This window comes from Gopherus flavomarginatus, chromosome 3 (genome assembly GCF_025201925.1).
Source record: "Gopherus flavomarginatus isolate rGopFla2 chromosome 3, rGopFla2.mat.asm, whole genome shotgun sequence".
Taxonomy (NCBI): domain Eukaryota; kingdom Metazoa; phylum Chordata; order Testudines; family Testudinidae; genus Gopherus; species Gopherus flavomarginatus.
The window spans coordinates 112,942,554-112,960,142 of NC_066619.1; the positions used below are offsets into that span (position 1 = coordinate 112,942,554).

At 37.6% G+C, this 17,589-nt stretch overlaps 1 protein-coding gene across 2 annotated transcripts in view; it reads right to left on the reverse strand.

Moving 5' to 3' along the window:
• KDM4C (lysine demethylase 4C) overlaps positions 1-17,589 on the reverse strand; it is a 443,189-nt gene that overhangs the window by 204,023 nt on the left and 221,577 nt on the right. For both annotated transcript variants that reach the window (XM_050943102.1, XM_050943101.1), the window contains one exon: positions 404-597. In XM_050943102.1, the coding sequence (XP_050799059.1) occupies positions 404-597 (194 nt within the window). The remainder of the gene's footprint in view (positions 1-403; positions 598-17,589) is intronic.

A 17,589-nucleotide genomic window follows, 5' to 3' on the forward strand; every position in this document is an offset into this window, starting at 1 on the left:
TAATGAATAGCATTTAGCCCACTCTCTACAGATGTTTTCCTGATCTCCTGGTTGGAGATGATGTTACACACAGTGTAAGTGCTAGTAAACACACCCTCACCAAAGGAAAAGATTTAAATATTGCTTTAGAAGCAATGGCCACCTCTCCATGTGCATTAACTTCAGCTATGCATTTTCCTTACATGTTGCAAAATGAATGTATTTTTCATTTAAACAATCATTATGAATTATGACTTTCTTGGCCTCAAGCTCATGGTTAAATTATAAGAAGAGCTAAATTAGCTGTGACTAGAATAAATGAACAACTCTAATGGAATGTCAGAGAAAAGGGCATTGAAAAAAATGGAAATATACAACAACATATTTTACTTTAATTAAATGGAAGGTGAACAACTCTAATTACCATTTGGGAGGTTTCTTTGTTTTCCTTCTTCTCTGCAACCAGGCCTTTACCTCAGGTGTTGTTTCAGGCGTGGGTTTCGTGTGATCAATGGTGTATAAATCCTTTCCTTGTTTCCACAGTTGATATCTGTCTGGTTGAAACTTCCTCACAAAGATATCCATTGATATTGTTACCATGTCTTTCCTGCAGGTGCACTGGAGGAGAAATCAGAAATATATACTGCATGTGACAAACTAAATGATTTGCTATAGTTTGTAGTAGAAAAAGCCTTGAATATGAAATGCCGTTTTTGGGAGGAATGGTCATACAGAAAGTATTACCTGAACAACTACAGCCATGCCTGGATTCCTCATGGTTCTGTGAGGATAGTCCATTTAGCATATACATAGTATGGAAATTTCATTGGTTGACGAACTCCTACTAATAACAAACAATAAGCAAGCGTCTATGCTGTTTCTTTCAGGTCTATCATTTGCCTTTGTTATTATTAAACACAAGGGTACTGTTGAACCCAATAGACAGACTGGATTACCCTTGAATGGTTCCATTATTCTCTCTCTCTGAGGAAACGAGTAGTTTTGAGCAGTTGCTCATCTGTCACAAGGGTTTTTAGCTGGGAGGAGAAGACGAGGGGAGAGATATTACAGCATTCTGTTCTATCACCACTCCTTTTCAACACAAATATCAGATCCTTAGGGAAGGCAGAAAAAGACCATATCACTATTTTCTTGCTGCAAGATCTACCTATACTCCCAAGCTTTTACGCAATTGGGAAGGATTGAGTGACACGTATGAAAATGCTTGTTTTGAAAAGAGCAGAGAGCAGTTTTAGATTCTTAGAGTGTGCCTACAGGCTAGCCAACCTGAGCTAGTTTGAATCAAGCTAGCATGGGCAACAATAGGAGCAAAGACAGCAGAGCATGGGCTTCAGCCCAGGTAGTACAAGCCCAGCATGGATCCTATGTTCTCAGGTCACTAAGCCCACACTAAAGCTCATGCTGTGCTGTCTTCGCTGCTACTGTTACCTGCATTAGCTGAATTCAAATTAAGTCAGGTAGACTAGCCCATGTACAGCTTTTGCTGTGTAGACATACCCTCACATTTTAAGGCTGGAAGGGAGTGTTATCGTATCTAGTCTGACCTCCTGTATAACAAAGGCCATGGCATTTTACCCCATAATTCCTCTATCAAACCCAATAACTTTAGTTTGGTCATTGGCCCAAGGTATTAATTTTCTTGATAAAGTCTCTATGTGCCCACAGAGATCTGAACTGGCATATTTTAAACATACCAAAATAAATAAATAGTATTGAATTTTCAAGTAAAATTCTCTCTCACTTAAAACAACAGATACTAAAATAGCTTCAAAGCACATTTACTGTACCTGAAGCTCAAAAAATCTTTATATTAGGAGACTATAATATGTGAATCAACAATCCTGCAACACATAAACCATTCATACTAAGAAAAAGTTTTTTAGCTAAAAAATTGATTCTCCAAAATTGAAAAAAAAATGAAATGTCTAATGTTATACCTAATAAAATGTCTCAACTGGTAAGTGAAACAAAGCCGTGTAGCTAATATAACCTTTCAGGTGAATGAAAGAATGAAAACAAAACAACGTATGGCCTGACCTTCTCGTCCTCTATGATTTGTATTATCATGCCTTTTTAACTGAACAGGATATCTTACAACAGATGGAATTAAATTTGCTTGTTACTGACTGCTAAATAGGCACACAGGCTTTATGTACTGCAGGCATCCACCGGCCACTTCTACCCCATCCTTCTTTTCCTTGAAAATAATAAGTTCTATAATGGAAAAGGGGATCAGAAATGTCATAAAACATCCTGCCTTCCTTTCAATACTTTCAAAACACACATCTAGCGTAACAGAAAAAAGCCGAACAGGAAACTACTTCAGGCAGCAGCCAGAACTGCACTGAAATCAGACATTTATATCCTACTGGCAAATTGCTGCAAACATGAAAAAGCAACTTAAAAACTGGTTTTGTAGAAATTCACCTCCCATGAAGAAAATGTTTTTGCCAATACTTTTTGTTTAAGGTAGATCTACCAAAGCCTAACTCAAAGGAAAAATTCTCTTACTGACCAGATCCCAGATCCAGAATGTGGAAATTATGTGATATTTCAACACTTGAAGTTGTTATGACTCAGGGATGTTACCTTTTAATGCAATTCCTTGGATCTTTTGAAGACTGTTAGCATGATAAATGTAAACTAATTTTTATCTCAAGTAAACAACTCCAGGAAAGATTTCTGAATTTACATTATGCTCTGCTACGTTTTCCGATGGAATTTTTAACACAATTTGAATCAGAAGAAAGCGTATGACTAGAATCTGGCACCTCACAATGCAAGGATTCAGCGCTGCTCTCAAAAGAGTAGAAGAGGCATGTCTAACCCCACACTTCCATGATACTAGTTCTCATTGCTAGTACCACAGCGTTATTCCACACGTAACACTGATATATATTAACACTAAGATCTTATATAATGCTTTCAGCCGCAGATCTCAAAGCACTTTACAAAAGAGATGGAAAAACTGAGACATGGAGAGGTAAAGTGACTTGCCCCAGGTAACACAGAAGGTCAGAGGCAGAGCTGGCATTAGAACTCAAGACTCCTAAATCCCAGTGCAGTGCACAATCTACTAGGCAACACGGTCTCTCATTTCCCGCATAAACTGGGATGCAGTCATTGCAGCTGCTTCTATCTGACTCTTCTGCTGGAGAGGCATGATTACCAGTTTCACAGTAACTTATATAAGGAAGACAGGGAAGTACATTTTATATTAAATGCATTATTTCAGGGAAACTTCTTTTAAGCATATATGTTTTTAAAATTGGTCGTTCTTAGTTTTAAATTATTTTCTGAAACCTCCCAAAAATGAACAATCCTTACAAATTTAAGAGTACAATTTCCTTAATAGCTATTTTTAAAGTTTGCAGTTTAACTGAATTTCCTACTTCTGTATAGAAAGTGCTGCTGTACAACACCCAAATACCTGCCCCATGATGCTATTAATAATTCTCCCCATTTAGTGGAGACAATATACAGAGGAGAAAATCATTCAGACTATTAAAGGAGGAGCTCCCGAGGTCACAACTGCAACAAAAGTGCTAGAGTGACAGCACTTCATGATATTTGATGCATAGAAATATAATTATCTGATGTGATTTTTCTTTTTCCTGGGTGCGCACTGTATTATTTTTGTACAAAGCTCTTATTCTGCTGTGACCAGCTTACCTCATTCAGAGAGTCACTGATCAATAACACTGAAATAGTTACAAAAAAGCACTGTTAGTGCTTCTGAATATTGGATAGGTGCAAAAGACTGTCCACTTGGAATACCCTTCATCATTAAGAGCTAAATTCATTACATACGGACAAGTAACACTAAATTTTCCCCTCGTTTACACACAAAATCCCTTTGAATGCAAGCTACACTGCTATGCAGGGATGACAAATGGTTGCTTAAGGAAAAAGATTACTGTCTTTGCTGTTAGGCATCAAGTCTTCAAGCAATTTGGAAAAGGGCCAATATTTAAATCAGCATTGATTTATTGAAGTAAAAAATCCATCAAGAAAAAGTATCCAGTGATATGATGATAATGTCCTACAAGAAAAGTTTAATAAATTATGCCTAAATCAGGTACAAAAATCTTCCTTTTAGTAATCTTTGAATATTTGATGCTGTTTTTATACTACTACTGAAGTGCATTACATCTGTGTAAAAGTAAAAAAGTTTATCACTATCTAAAATGAGACAACAGCAGAATTTTAATAATATTTGCAGCATTATCAACATGCTAATTCAAGCCTTCAACATTTGCTGGGAAATCTGGAAGACTTAAGCTTCTAGATACTTGAGGCTAGAAACATTTGAAAGCGTCGTATTAGACAGTAAAAGCAGATATATGCTGCAAAGCATTTCTATTTATTTTCCCCAAAATGTGCCAAGAAAGTAATATGTTGCTTTGCTAAATAATCTGGCAGGTTCAGGGTTTTTAAAGTGTTCTTTTCTCATTTCCCATCCAACTTACTTAGGAAGCCATGTAACTGTCAACTCTGCTTCCAAGACAGAAGAGTGAATGAAAGCATCTCTCCCTGAAGCTAACTCGAATGTCATTCAGTTGAAGAGCTCTGTTGGGACAGAGATCATAGAACATGCAGCTTCCCACCAAAATACCAAGTGTGTCATGTTCACCATTCACAACAAACTTAGAAAAATTTCATCATATTTTTAAAGGTAAAAAATATTTTCATGTGAGAATAAAAATTAAAAATTATCTTTTTTTATAAACTGACAAAAATAGAAAATCGTCTGATGTTACCATCTGATGGGTATTCTTTGGTGTATGTGAAATGGGCTATGTTCAGCCCATGCCCTACCAGACATGTGTCCATACCACAAAAAACTATCACCCTCCCACTCCCACAAACTGGCACCCTTGTTAGGTACTTCAACAGAGAACCATGAACTGAATAAGCATAGGGACTCCTGGTCAGGATTGAAACATATTGATAGAAAACTGAGAGAATTTTATTTGCTGCTGCCTGTGTAACATACCCCACTCGGAGGATAACTTGTTATATCGATGGTAATTTACGCCCAATAAAATTAAAAGAATAGTTCATGTTGGCGGTGGCAAATGTTGTAGCAGGAGTAGTGAAAGGAATCCCCTATCCACATATAGTATAATTAGCTTCTTATATGGGATTACAAACAAAGATCATCGTGGCAATCAAAATGATTATGGGAATAGACCTCCTTCATGATCCTTTGGTATTATTATTATTGGTTTTATTATTAGTTCTACTAGTATAAAGAAAACTGCTTGAAGGAAACATTTATTAGAGGCCACAAGGTGTTTGATAGCAGTGAGTTGAAAGGAAACTGTTTTATCCACTTTATTAAATTGGTATAACAGACTGTGAAATGTATTTGTAATGGAGAAAACTGCCTACTTGAGATATCTTTTCTTTTTTGTTTGTTTGCAAAGGAAGCCATTTCTGAATAACAAACACAATGAATATTGGCAAAGACTAAATATTTTGACTGGTTTTGCCTGATTAAGCCGTACGTTCCTCCTATTTTAGGCTCTGATTCAGAAAGGTAATTAAGCATGGGCCAAACTGCAAGCATATGTATAGTCCCATTTAAGACAATGGGATTATTCATAAGCTTAGACAGACGTGCTTACATACCGTCCATAATTGAGGTCTTAGACCCAACGTCAGCAAGTCACTTAAGGATGTGCATTATTTTAAGAATGTGAATAGTCCCATTGATCAGGACATGCACAACTGAAAGACAGATACAGCAGTGGATTTAAGTGGCAGACCACAACTTTATTAATTTAATAATGGGGCAGGCACTATACACCTCCTCTTCATATCAGGTATTTAAGTGGGTCCATTATGGGTTTATACAGCTCCCACCATACAACCATTACTTGAGGTATACCTTCTTCAGCCTGCTCCTAGGACTAGACTCATTTCTGAATTCTCTTGCCCTACCCACCACCAGGAGGGTAGAAGGTACCAAGAGGGACCTCAGTCTGAAAAGACTTGGTCTCCCCGTCTCCTTACAGGCACAAAGTCCATCAGTAAAATCCTGGATCTCATTTCTACCTGGGAGCTGGCCTTTTTTAGCTTCCATCTACAATGGATACCAGCCACTGGGAGAACCAGCAATTAGCTTCATTGTCTGCACGCAATGTCCAAAGTGCCTAGCATCTATTTCCTGACAAATGCAATCCCTATGATCCCTTAGACAATGTCAGACTCTGTATATGAGAAGTGCACAAGGTGGCTGTAGTTTGCATTTCAGTGAGAAGAGAAGAGACATGAGCTGATTCCACAACATGTCACCTCTGCCATATCATTGAAGGTAAAGAACCTCAACCCTGAAGTTCAGTTGTGATTCCCCTGCTGACCTGGCTACCTGCTTGTAGGCCCAATGCTGTACAAAAGCTGCAGATCCAGACAGCACCCTTTTCCAATGTCCCCAGCAACCACAGATAGGGTTAGTTCTCACGCTTTTGCCTGCCCAGTAACCCATCAGCAGGGTGAACACAGGTCCTGTAAGAGTGCCTGGATCCTTGAGAAGTTAAAAAAACCCTCCAATGCTATTGGTGTTGCTGCCTTAACAACATTTGTGCAAAGAATGTGTGCAAAATTTGCCAGATTGAGACCCAAGTAGGCTAACGCATTCCTCATTACCACAACAAACTGGTAGCTGGTCAAGTAGCTACCATCCCCATGTACAAGTAGGTGGGCCTGGCTCCCACATACATGCAGTTTCAGCAAAAACCGTTTGTGGCTTTTACCAGACATACTCATTCAGCTGAGCATTCCCTTAGCTCTATCATGGTCTCTTTTCTAGTCTGATCAGTTTCTGAATACCTTAATTTCAAGTCTATTGCTGCTTGTTAAAATGGTACCTCTGCCAATCTAATATATCAGGAGGTGGCCCCTGCCACCTGTAGCACTATTTCACTAAACCTGAAAGCACAAATAAGCACTTGACAAATGCAACTTTAAATAGAAATGCCTTCATCCCACAACTTCACTCCATAGGTAAAGCCTTCGATAACCCAGCAAATTTCACAAGGGGATGGTATTCCTGTTATCATCTTTGCAACCCCTCAGTTCATGACCATACCTCCAAGAGCTTGCTTAGTAAGAGTCCTCTACATGAGCCAGTAAATCCTGCCACTATGCAACAAACCAGGCCAAACAGGAAACTCAGTATTGCAGATGAAGCTAGTCCATGATACATCACAGGCACTCTGTATCTCACCACCCAAGGCTCAGTGAAGGCACAAACAACAAAAGAGACCTACGTGAACTCTAAATTAAATAAACTTAACAATTGCAGCTTTGTAAATCACGATTGTCCTTGGGACTCTGGGGTTTTCATCTATTCTAAATTATGGCTCCACAAACCATCACCTACAGGGCTTGGCTGTCAAACAGTGTTAGCTCCTTGAATCTGCTGTCCTGAAATGTAGTCAGAGCATCAATGAGGCCATTATCTACATCATCATGCAAAGAAAAGTTTGACAAACAAAAAAAGCAGTGCAATATAACTGCTCATACCAGCCACATTCCCCATACTAACTACTGGTCAAGGATGTGAACCCATACCTGATTGTCACATCAAAACCAAACCTGTTTATTTACAAGTTCCTCACCCCAAATAGTGACAGCCACCAATATCCGAGCCCCCAATGCACCCATGACATTATGATTGTAGTTATTTGGTCAATTCTAAGAGGACCTGCCCCTGCTCTCAAGCAGAGTCGATTAAATTCCTCTACCTCCCCAACATACATATGAATGTTCAACATGATCACTGCTTTTCATTAAACCCAACACTGGTCATGAACTGTGGTTTAAAGGGCTTAGCTGCATTTGAGCGGGCTCCTCAATGACTACCATCATCTGCTCTAAAGTTCTGCCCATCTCATATTCTGAGTGACTTAAAGAACTGGCAGTTACCAAGATGGACCAGTACCTGGCTTTCACTTCAGAATCGCGTTTCTCATTACTGATCTCATCCCTGAAGACAGTCACTGGACACCCCAGATTTGAAATGCCTTCTCCAGAGATCTGTTCCTGGCCCAGGACAGATTCTTTTCTCTGTAAGCTATGTATTGGGGCCCATTGTCAAGTTCACAACCATTATGGCCACCGTCTGAAAAGGGGGTCCTCTATTAGAGGGAGTGGCCTCATGGCTTCTTTACTCCATCTCGGCCTTTCCCAACCACTGAAAGGAATCACATGCTTTCAGAACTTACCAGCTTCAGTTTCCCCACTTTTGCCTATGGCAGGGGTAGGCAACCTATGGCACGGGTGCCGAAGGTGGCACGTGAGCTGATTTTCAGTGGAACTCACACTGCCTGGGTCCTGGCCACCAGTCCGGGGGGCTCTGCATTTTAATTTAATTTTAAATGAAGCTTCTTAAATATTTAAAAGCCTTATTCACTTTACATACAACAATAGTTTAGTTATATATTATAGACTTATAGAAAGAGACCTTCTAAAAACATTAAAATGTATTACTAGCACATGAAATCTTAAATTAGAGTGAATAAATGAAGATTCGGCACACCACTTCTGAAAGGCTGCCAATCCCTGGCCTACGGTCTTCGCCGCAGCAACTCTCAGTTATGCCACCATTTCCCTACTCTTGTCCAAGGCATCATGCAGCAATACTCAGTGCTGTCTCCATTTTTCTGGTAAGAGGAGGCAGTGAGTTAGCCTCCCTGACCATCAAGTCTGGCCTCTGGGCTTGCAACTGAACTTGGTTCAAATTTGTTGTCAGATATGAGACATTGGAAACGTGGAAACTTCAGAAAACTATTACACAGAGATATGCCAGATGTTATGGGCTCAGGAAATATATATCTTTGTGGTCTAGGGACTGTATTCTAACTCCAAGGTGGAGGGTTTCTGAGCTTCCATAATAACTAAAGTAAGTGGAGGTTAATTACTGCAGACCCTGGAACAGGTAAATAACTCCAGTGATACACCACTCCCTGGGGTAAATTTAATACTCTGGCACAGATCAGGTTCAAGACATATGGGAGACCAAAAAGAGGGCTTTTGGTCTAAAGATTCAGCCTGAACTGGATGGGGCCCCTCATTTTGACCCCAAAACTGACAGGAGGTTGTGACAAAAAGGGCAAATCCTTGCTGGAAGGGTTTGAAATACTGGACACTTAAAGTCTCTCCGTGAAAGATGAGTGACACTTGGTTAGCTTAGCATGCACGTAGATTGTTTACTCTTTTATTATGTTTTCTCTATAATGCTCTTTCTCCTAAAATAAATGTTATATGCTCGGTGAAAGCTGCCTGGTCACTGATAAACACTGTCACTGTCCCTTGTGAAAGACAGAACTGCAAGTGTCTGGACTGAGGTCAGACCTGCTGGGATAGTAACAGTGAATTGCAGAGGGACGGCAAGTCTAAATTCCTGGTTTGGTGGGAGAGGGAAGTGGGTTCCTACCAATAGAGAGGCGATGGCCGGAGGCCACAAGGATGGCCGTGAGCAGACCATGGAGGGGGCAGAGTGAGTGTTGTTAACCTTGGCACAAAAATGAGGATGTTAGTGAAACAAAAATTAAAAGGTACAGTACCAAAAGTAAAACTTCTGCAAACTGCGTGGAATCTTTTTAAAGACACCATAATAGAGGCCCAACTTAATTACCCCAATTTAAAAAAACATAGTAAGAGAACCAAAAAAGAGCCACTGTGGCTAAACAACAAAGTAAAAGAAGCAGTGAGAGGCAAAAAGGCATCCTTTAAAAAGTGGAAAATAAATCCTAATGAGGAAAATAGAAAAGAGCATAAACTCTGGCAAATGAAGTGTAAAATTATTATTAGAATAACCAAAAAATAATTTGAAGAACAGTTAGCCAAAGACTCTAAAAGTAATAGCCATTTTTAAAAAAAATACATCAGAAACAGAAAGCCTGCTAAACAACCAGTGGGGCCACTGGACAAGCAAGATGCAAAAGGAGCACTCAAGGATAAGGCCATTGCGGAGAAACTAAAATTCTTTGCATCAGTCTTCACTGTCGAGGATGTGAGGGAGACTCCCAAACCTGAGCCATTCTTTTGGGGTGACAGATCTGAGGAACTGTCCCAAACTGTGGTGTCTTTAGAGGACGTTTTGGAACAAATTGATAAACTAAACAGTAATAAGTCCCCAGGACCTAATGATATTTACTCAAGAGTTCTGAAGGAACTCAAATGTGAAACTGCAGGACTACTAATTGTTCCTGGGAACCATTTTAAATAATTGAGAACCAAGGACTGGAACTTGGCTGAAGGATTTATCTGATACTGTAGCATGACTATTAAATCCCTTCAGAATCACTATGTTTTAGAAGTTAATATAAAATATATGCACAGTATGGTCTAGTGTACCATAGCTTTACACAGTGGAAAGCAAATATTTGATTCATAATATTTTGATTTGACTAGTAGGTGAAGAGTACTTCTCTTTGAGGTAGTTCTTCCAGGATGAGGTATGTTGAGTCTATTTTTTAAATAAGTGTTTATCTTTTTCTTTCAGTTCCATAAAATGTAGCTAATTATATTTGCTATCATGTAAAATTATGCCCTACTTGTGACAATATCTTCTGGATCTAAGCATCATATGCTATACAAAGATGTTATGAGAGTTAACATAATGAGTTGAAAGTAGCTGGGGGGTACAGAGGGGGACTGGAATAGAGGACCTCTCAAAGTCTCTTCCAGTTCTATGATTTCTATGAAAATACAGTAGCTACATAACACAGACCATGTTATATAATAGTGTTTCACAATGAGGATAGGATGTTATAATAAAATTGCTTTCTTGTTATAGCTGATGAAACCTACTGTAATCAATTTTCATACAGATCAAATGAAAATGGAAGTTTTGGTACTTTCATTTCTCAAGTCAATTTTTGGCCCTAATTCTTTTATGTAAGCATTTAAGAGAAATGCAGTGCCTACATCAAAATACAATTTCCAATTCTATGTCAAATCTTCTTGTGCACAACCATGTGAAACCATGTGTAAGAAATACAGTCAAGACAAGTCAACAACTCTCTGTTGTGGAAAAAAGACCAATAACTACTATGAAAAAATGCATATAAGACGAACAGAATAAAACAACAATTAGGTCTGCCGCATTCTATATGTGCTGTAGAAATTCCCATCCTAAAAGCATACTACAAAAGGGGACTAATTAAGTTATCAGTCTTTAAAATGCTTTCCCAACTGTTTATAATGAATGAAAGCTTTCATCATGTTAGAGTGGTAGTTAGCAGTGATATAGCTATAACAATTCAGATTCTTATTACTAAATCTGCAGAGACTGAACAGTAGAATACAATGTTTCACTTATTGTTACTCACTTTTCTTACAATAAGATAGAATTTAAAGGAGTGAAAGATGTACTCTTTTATATTGCCTGTAAGCAGCAGTAGTTTCTCAACCTCTTTCATTTAACAGATTACCTATAGAACAAGCATTTAATAGGTACTGTTTCTCATGAGGAGAGGATTTAGAGCACCATAGTAACAATAACCATTTGTTGCTGCTAGAATCATGAAGTGATATATTTTTACACTGACCTTCTGGCAACTTGTAGGCTCTGCTGCAGAAACCTTTGATATCAGTTATCCATCTGCACAAGCTTCAGTAAAGCAAGTGTTCCTTTGATAAGAGTCTTGAAGAGGACACTCAGTTCCAGTCAAACAAAGCAAAAACAGAAACTTCCAGCATGCCATTCTTTGTTGTTGGGTTTTTAAAACTATCTTAATGTTTTACTTGTGCATTTGAATAAAACTAGCATGTTATATTGATTTGCAGCATAAATATATGAGCAAGTGGGTTGCATTCTCTCCAATACACTAATGTATAACCAGAACAAATCTATGTTTTTCTTTGATTCTATTGTCTGTGCCCAGTTACATAGAATGTCACCCATGTGGTAAGGTGTTACAACAGTGAAGCTAGTCAGCACATTAGGAAGAACAGCATCCAGATGTGGACACATATTGGAGACAGGTAAAAATGGGAACAGTTTTAATCTGTGGGAAACAGGGTAAGAGAAGGGACTTTAAGCCCATGAGAAGCAATTTGTACATCATAACCTGTGTCCTACAAATTCAAGTTGTCACTCCAGAGTAACACACCTAAAACATAGGACCAGTACTATATTGCATTCTGTTTTACAAACAACGTCATTCATCTAGCAAGCAGTTTTAAGCAATTAAGAACAATTATTATTAAACACTGAATTTAATTAATTGAAATTACAATAGCCAGAGTTTCAGAAATTGCTATGGTAAAAGAGGCACAACTACTTCCATTCTGAACCCCATTTCGGTTGCTTTCTAAAACTTTAGCGTTTCTGGATGAAATGCTCCACGTTCAATGTCTGGCTTCAGCAGAACATTTTTGAAAGTCTGCAAAAAAACCCAGCTCTGCCACTTCTGAATGAAGTTTTTTTCCAAGCTCATAGCATAAGCGTCTGTACTTCATGGACACGTTCCTCAATCTCTCTGTGGCCTCTGCCAACAGCCAACCACATTTTGAAATCCTCCTTCTCGGTTTCCATGACACTGCCCAGTCCTGGTTCTCCTACCTGGTTAACCTCTCAGATCACAGGAACAAATTATAGGAGGCCCTTTTCCCTTTGTAATGTGCCAGTTCTCTTAGGACATTTGTACTGCATTTCCTTGGGTCAAGAAAATAAGGGATAGAGAAACCAGATGAAAAACTTTGCCTCTTGACTCAGAAAAAAATAGTAGCAAACTAGTCAGAAAGAATACAACAAAATGCAAATAAAATAAATTTCCAGAATGTAAGTGACTCTGAACATGCCAATGTAGACACTCATGTATGTGTCCCTCACAATCAGTCAACTCCCAGTCAAGATCAATGTGAATCTTTCAGTTGACTTTAGTGTGTGTTGGACTGGGCCCTCCAGAATTTCTGGGCCACATTTCCTCAGTTTTTGCTCATTCTTGCTTCTATGTCACAACTGATTTTTTTTAAAAAAACCTGCTACAATCAAATTCAACTTGAGATCTCAAAGTCAGGTTATCTTCTCTGCAGCTTACATGTTTACTACCAGTAATAAATATGCTGCCATGAGAAAGTTAATTATCTGTTCTGTTAATGATACATAAGTGAGAGCATAAGCCAGCTCACTCCTTAAACGTTTTGGTTCTCCAGGGCTAACTAGTTAAAAATAATGAAAACTTATTTTAGTCAATAAAATACACTACATACAATTTGGAATATAAAGTGGGAGTAGATCTGCTGAGCAACAAGGTGTAATTTTAACAGATTCTGACTACAACCACAGTTTAATGCAGAAAATTCCTATGGAGATTTTGTAAGAGTTCAATATATCTGTGCTTTGCTTTGGAACAAAGGAGATTGTCTCAGTTTTCCAATATAAAAATGGATGTGAATATAATATTTTCCATAAGTGTGCTCTGTTTATTGGGCTTTTAGAACTCAAACTCCTAGCAATACTGAAAACCTTATTTATTTAAGAATGCCATGTCATAATCAATGTTGCCTGACATATGTTTTTGATTAACTTAGTCCCTTGTTACCTGAAATTCTCTGAGTAATGTTACTAGAATGTGAAACAACCTATAATTTGTTTAAAGTTAAGTAGACAAAATATGCCTTCAGGAAGAGAAGCGTAATTTACTACAAGATTTTCTGTTATCAATATGGAATTCAGAATTTTGACGCTAAGTAAAAAATAAACCTCTTAACTTTTTAGGAAATACTCTCTCTGTCTCACACACACACGCCCACATTCTTACAAGATTGTAAAGTGAAACCATATGAAAATAATTCAGCATCTTACATCATTTGTTTTATAACAGCTCCACTGATTGTGTGTGCGCACGCAAATCTGCCACTATTACTATCTATTCAAAAACTGTCCGTACCATCAGTAGCAGGATTGTACATTGTATTTTCTTTCTCTCTCTCCCCCCTCTGTTGTTATTTAAAAAATGACAAAATTCTTAATCAAAGATGAAAGAGAAAAATGCTTATTTCCAGGTAGAGGCAGAGTAACACCTTTTGTCATTCCCAAATCACTCAGGCTGCCTGCATGAAGGAGTTGTGTTAATGTGTTACTGGATGTTACTAGTCCCTTGCCAAAAGGAACAGCATTTGTGACACAGGTTCTATGGGAGATTTTATTTTATTGTGTGGGGGGGGCAGAGGGGAGGGAGAGAGAGAGAGAGAAATTTTAGAATCTTGTAGGCCTCTGTTCACCCTCCCATAAAAATCATATGGAAATAGTGCAAACTGGAAACTTTCCTTTTACTGATTCAGATACTGACACAGAAGTAATAATGTAAACAGCCTTCCAGGCATGGGAGCTAATTCTCTCAGATATGTGCTCTAGAATCTTTGAGAGAAAGGTTGAGCTGTAAAACAGTAATAATAAAAGAATGAAATCTACCCAAATCCCAACTGTTTATGGCTAACATCTCAGTTGAGTGGGAGGTTCTACTGTTAAAGTTGTACTAACATACCACTGGGGCAGCTACTGGTGCCAAGACTGTGGAAGTAACTTGGTGGCAAGAGCATAATGTCGCTGATCAGTAGCAAAGAAGAAAGAGTAGCAGAACCAAAGCCAAATCAGTTGCAGAACCACATCCAAAAATCTAGTGGAAGGGGGGGGGGTGTATTTTTCTGTAAACTGATGCTTCTACAAAAAGAAATAGATTCACCAATGTGCAGTGAGAGAACCCTCCAGCAAACAGAGGAATGCCAACAAATAAATAGGTGCCATTAAAGACCCTAAAGAAATATCTGCCAAACATCTTGGAAAATTGAACCTGTTGCTGGAAAAGAGTCTCCAGCTAACAAATGTTATAGACAGTGAGACAGTGGTTCAGCAAATGGTAAAAAGGAGGGCTCGCTTTCAGTTTAAACTCCTACTCAACAGAAATGGCAGGTCAATGAAAAGCAACTGCACTTTTTTTAACTGTGTTCTCTTACAAGACAGACTGGGGTTTGGAGAAACCTAAGCTCCTCAGAGCATTAAAACAGGTAAGACTGAATGGGAATTATGCAGAGGCAGTTTTCAGATTCCAACAGAGTAGCTCATTATTAAGGCCAGAAAGAGGAGCCAGGAGTACCTCTCACAAAAGCCTTAGGGTACCAGTATTAATAAAATTAAATAAAATAAATACCTAGCTCACAATAGTGCTTTTTGTGAGTAAATCTCATAGCACTTTCCAAAAGAGGCGACATTAGCCTCATTTTACAGATGGGGAAACAAAGGCACAGAGAGGTGAAGCGACATGCCCAAGGTCGACCCGCAAACCAGTGACAGAGTTAGAAATAGAACCCAGATCTTCTGAGTTCCAGTCCAGGGCTCTCTCCACAAACAATGCTGCCTCTGATCACACATCACCGGTTGAACATATTAAACCAAATTCATCCCTCTCGTAACTGCAGTGAGATCAATTATTCATAATGGTCCTATTGTGTCACAGATTACACAATCTCTAGGTATATGTCACCTTAGAATAACAGTATTACTTAAAATTTAGAATAATGCCATTGATACCACAGAAGCCAATTAAGAGGAAGTCTTTTGGTTACTCAGTCTTGATCTAACAAATGTGTGGAGGTACCAGAGACTTGCTCATATGTCATTAAAGAAATCATTAAAAAAAAATCAAGACGTGAGAAGATCTATTATTTTCATTTGTCTTAACTTTCATTATTGAATTTGTGGCGCTTTCATTAAAACAGGATTTTATTCAACACAACTTAAAATACAAAATAAAAATAGAATAATGTGTTTGCAACTACATAGTATTAAACTGATATCTATTAGTTAATACTGGACATTCAAAAAACTGACAGTCAAAAGCTGCAGGCCTTACTTGAAGGAGGAAAGCTAATGCACATTCACTCTCTTTCTTTCCTGCAATCCCAATACATGGAATCTTCTAACCCTCTCCTACTGCCACAAGGTAAACTGGAGTTACTGCAGAGCTTCTGCATGTTTTCAAAAACTTATGGGTTTGCTTGGTGGCTATGATGGGTAGCTAGCCATAAGTACATGATTTATCCTTTTGTATTATATTTCTGAACTTCTATACAAGAATAAACCTTCACAATTGTGTTTGGGGCAATATAACCAAAAAGACTCAGACCTGTATACATAACAGGTTAGAGTTGATATTACTGTGATTTTTATTTGTTATCCACAAAATGTTTGTTTTGTTTTTCTGATTTGACTTGGTTACCTGAAATAAATAGAAATCCTATTAAAATTTAAAGGTAGTAGCTTTAGTAAAACCGTCCGCTTACATTTAATGCAAGGGGAATATTCCAATATTTTCACTTTTTGTAAAATCATCACCTTTATCTTTACACAGATTTATACAGATGCTCTATATCTGGCCCATAGATAACTGATAAGACCTAGCAAATGGTACTGTATTGCATACAAGTTATTTTTTAATCTTTATGAGTCTATTAATCATGCAGTACATGTCAAAAAGTAAAAAAGATTAAAATGTCTATAGTGCTCATTCATTTCCTGTGCTCACATATATTTCAATGGGATATTTTATACAAATTTGCAGTTATCCTGAAATCAACAATAAATAATGAAGCTAATATCAATTCAGTATTCTGGCAGGCACTAAAGACCAACCTAAGACAATTCTATCTCAGCCTGTCCAGTTGAATTTCTGATTCCAAAAATGGAATCTGTATGTTTTACAAAGTAACAAAACATAAAGACTGTTAATACAGTTGTGTAAAAATAAAATATATGGCAGTTATTTTTTAGTGCCTTAAAATGTGGCTGCCTATTGTGATCTATTAACTGTCAAGAAAAATGTACAGAAATGTGCCTTCCTTTTAAAAAAAAACAAAACAAATGCGCACAGCAGCAGCTGTCCATTTAAAAAAAATGCAAAAGCCGTTTGACAGAGTAAATTAAAGTGGGAAAACTAAGGTTAGAAGTACAGAACAAAAAATCAATGTGAAATAGACTTGACTGTTCTAAGTCTGTTCTAAGTCTACATGGAATATATTTTGTATAGATTTAATATTCTGAAGCTGAAATATTGTTGTCAACCCTGCCCCCACTTTCCACTTTAACACTTACACTACAAATGATAAGCTTTCCTTTTATGTCATGAAGTAATTAAATTTCTCCCTATCAAAGGCTATTTTTCTGATGTATCAACACAAATGTTTAAAGATCTTTCAGAATAGAGAGTTTCAAATACATCAGAATCAAACATAAGTTCATTCCCTATTAATTTCCTTATTTCATAGAACTTTTTTTTCACGCTTGCTAATTACAAACATTAAGAACAGCAGGAATAAAAGCTGAACTGTTTGTAGTCAAATATCCTCAGTAACTATCAGTGGAACCAAGAAAATGACGAAGGATTTTTTTTAATAATATTTTCTCCATCTCTCACTAAACTTGTTCTAATATTAAAGTATAGTATTTAAAAAGGTTTGTGTTCAGCTTGAGAATTGAATACTTCATAAGGTTATTTTTTATTTATACTATACGTGATAAGGCTAAATTAGATCATTAAATTTTAACATTCCATGGAGGCACGATAATGGTTTTCT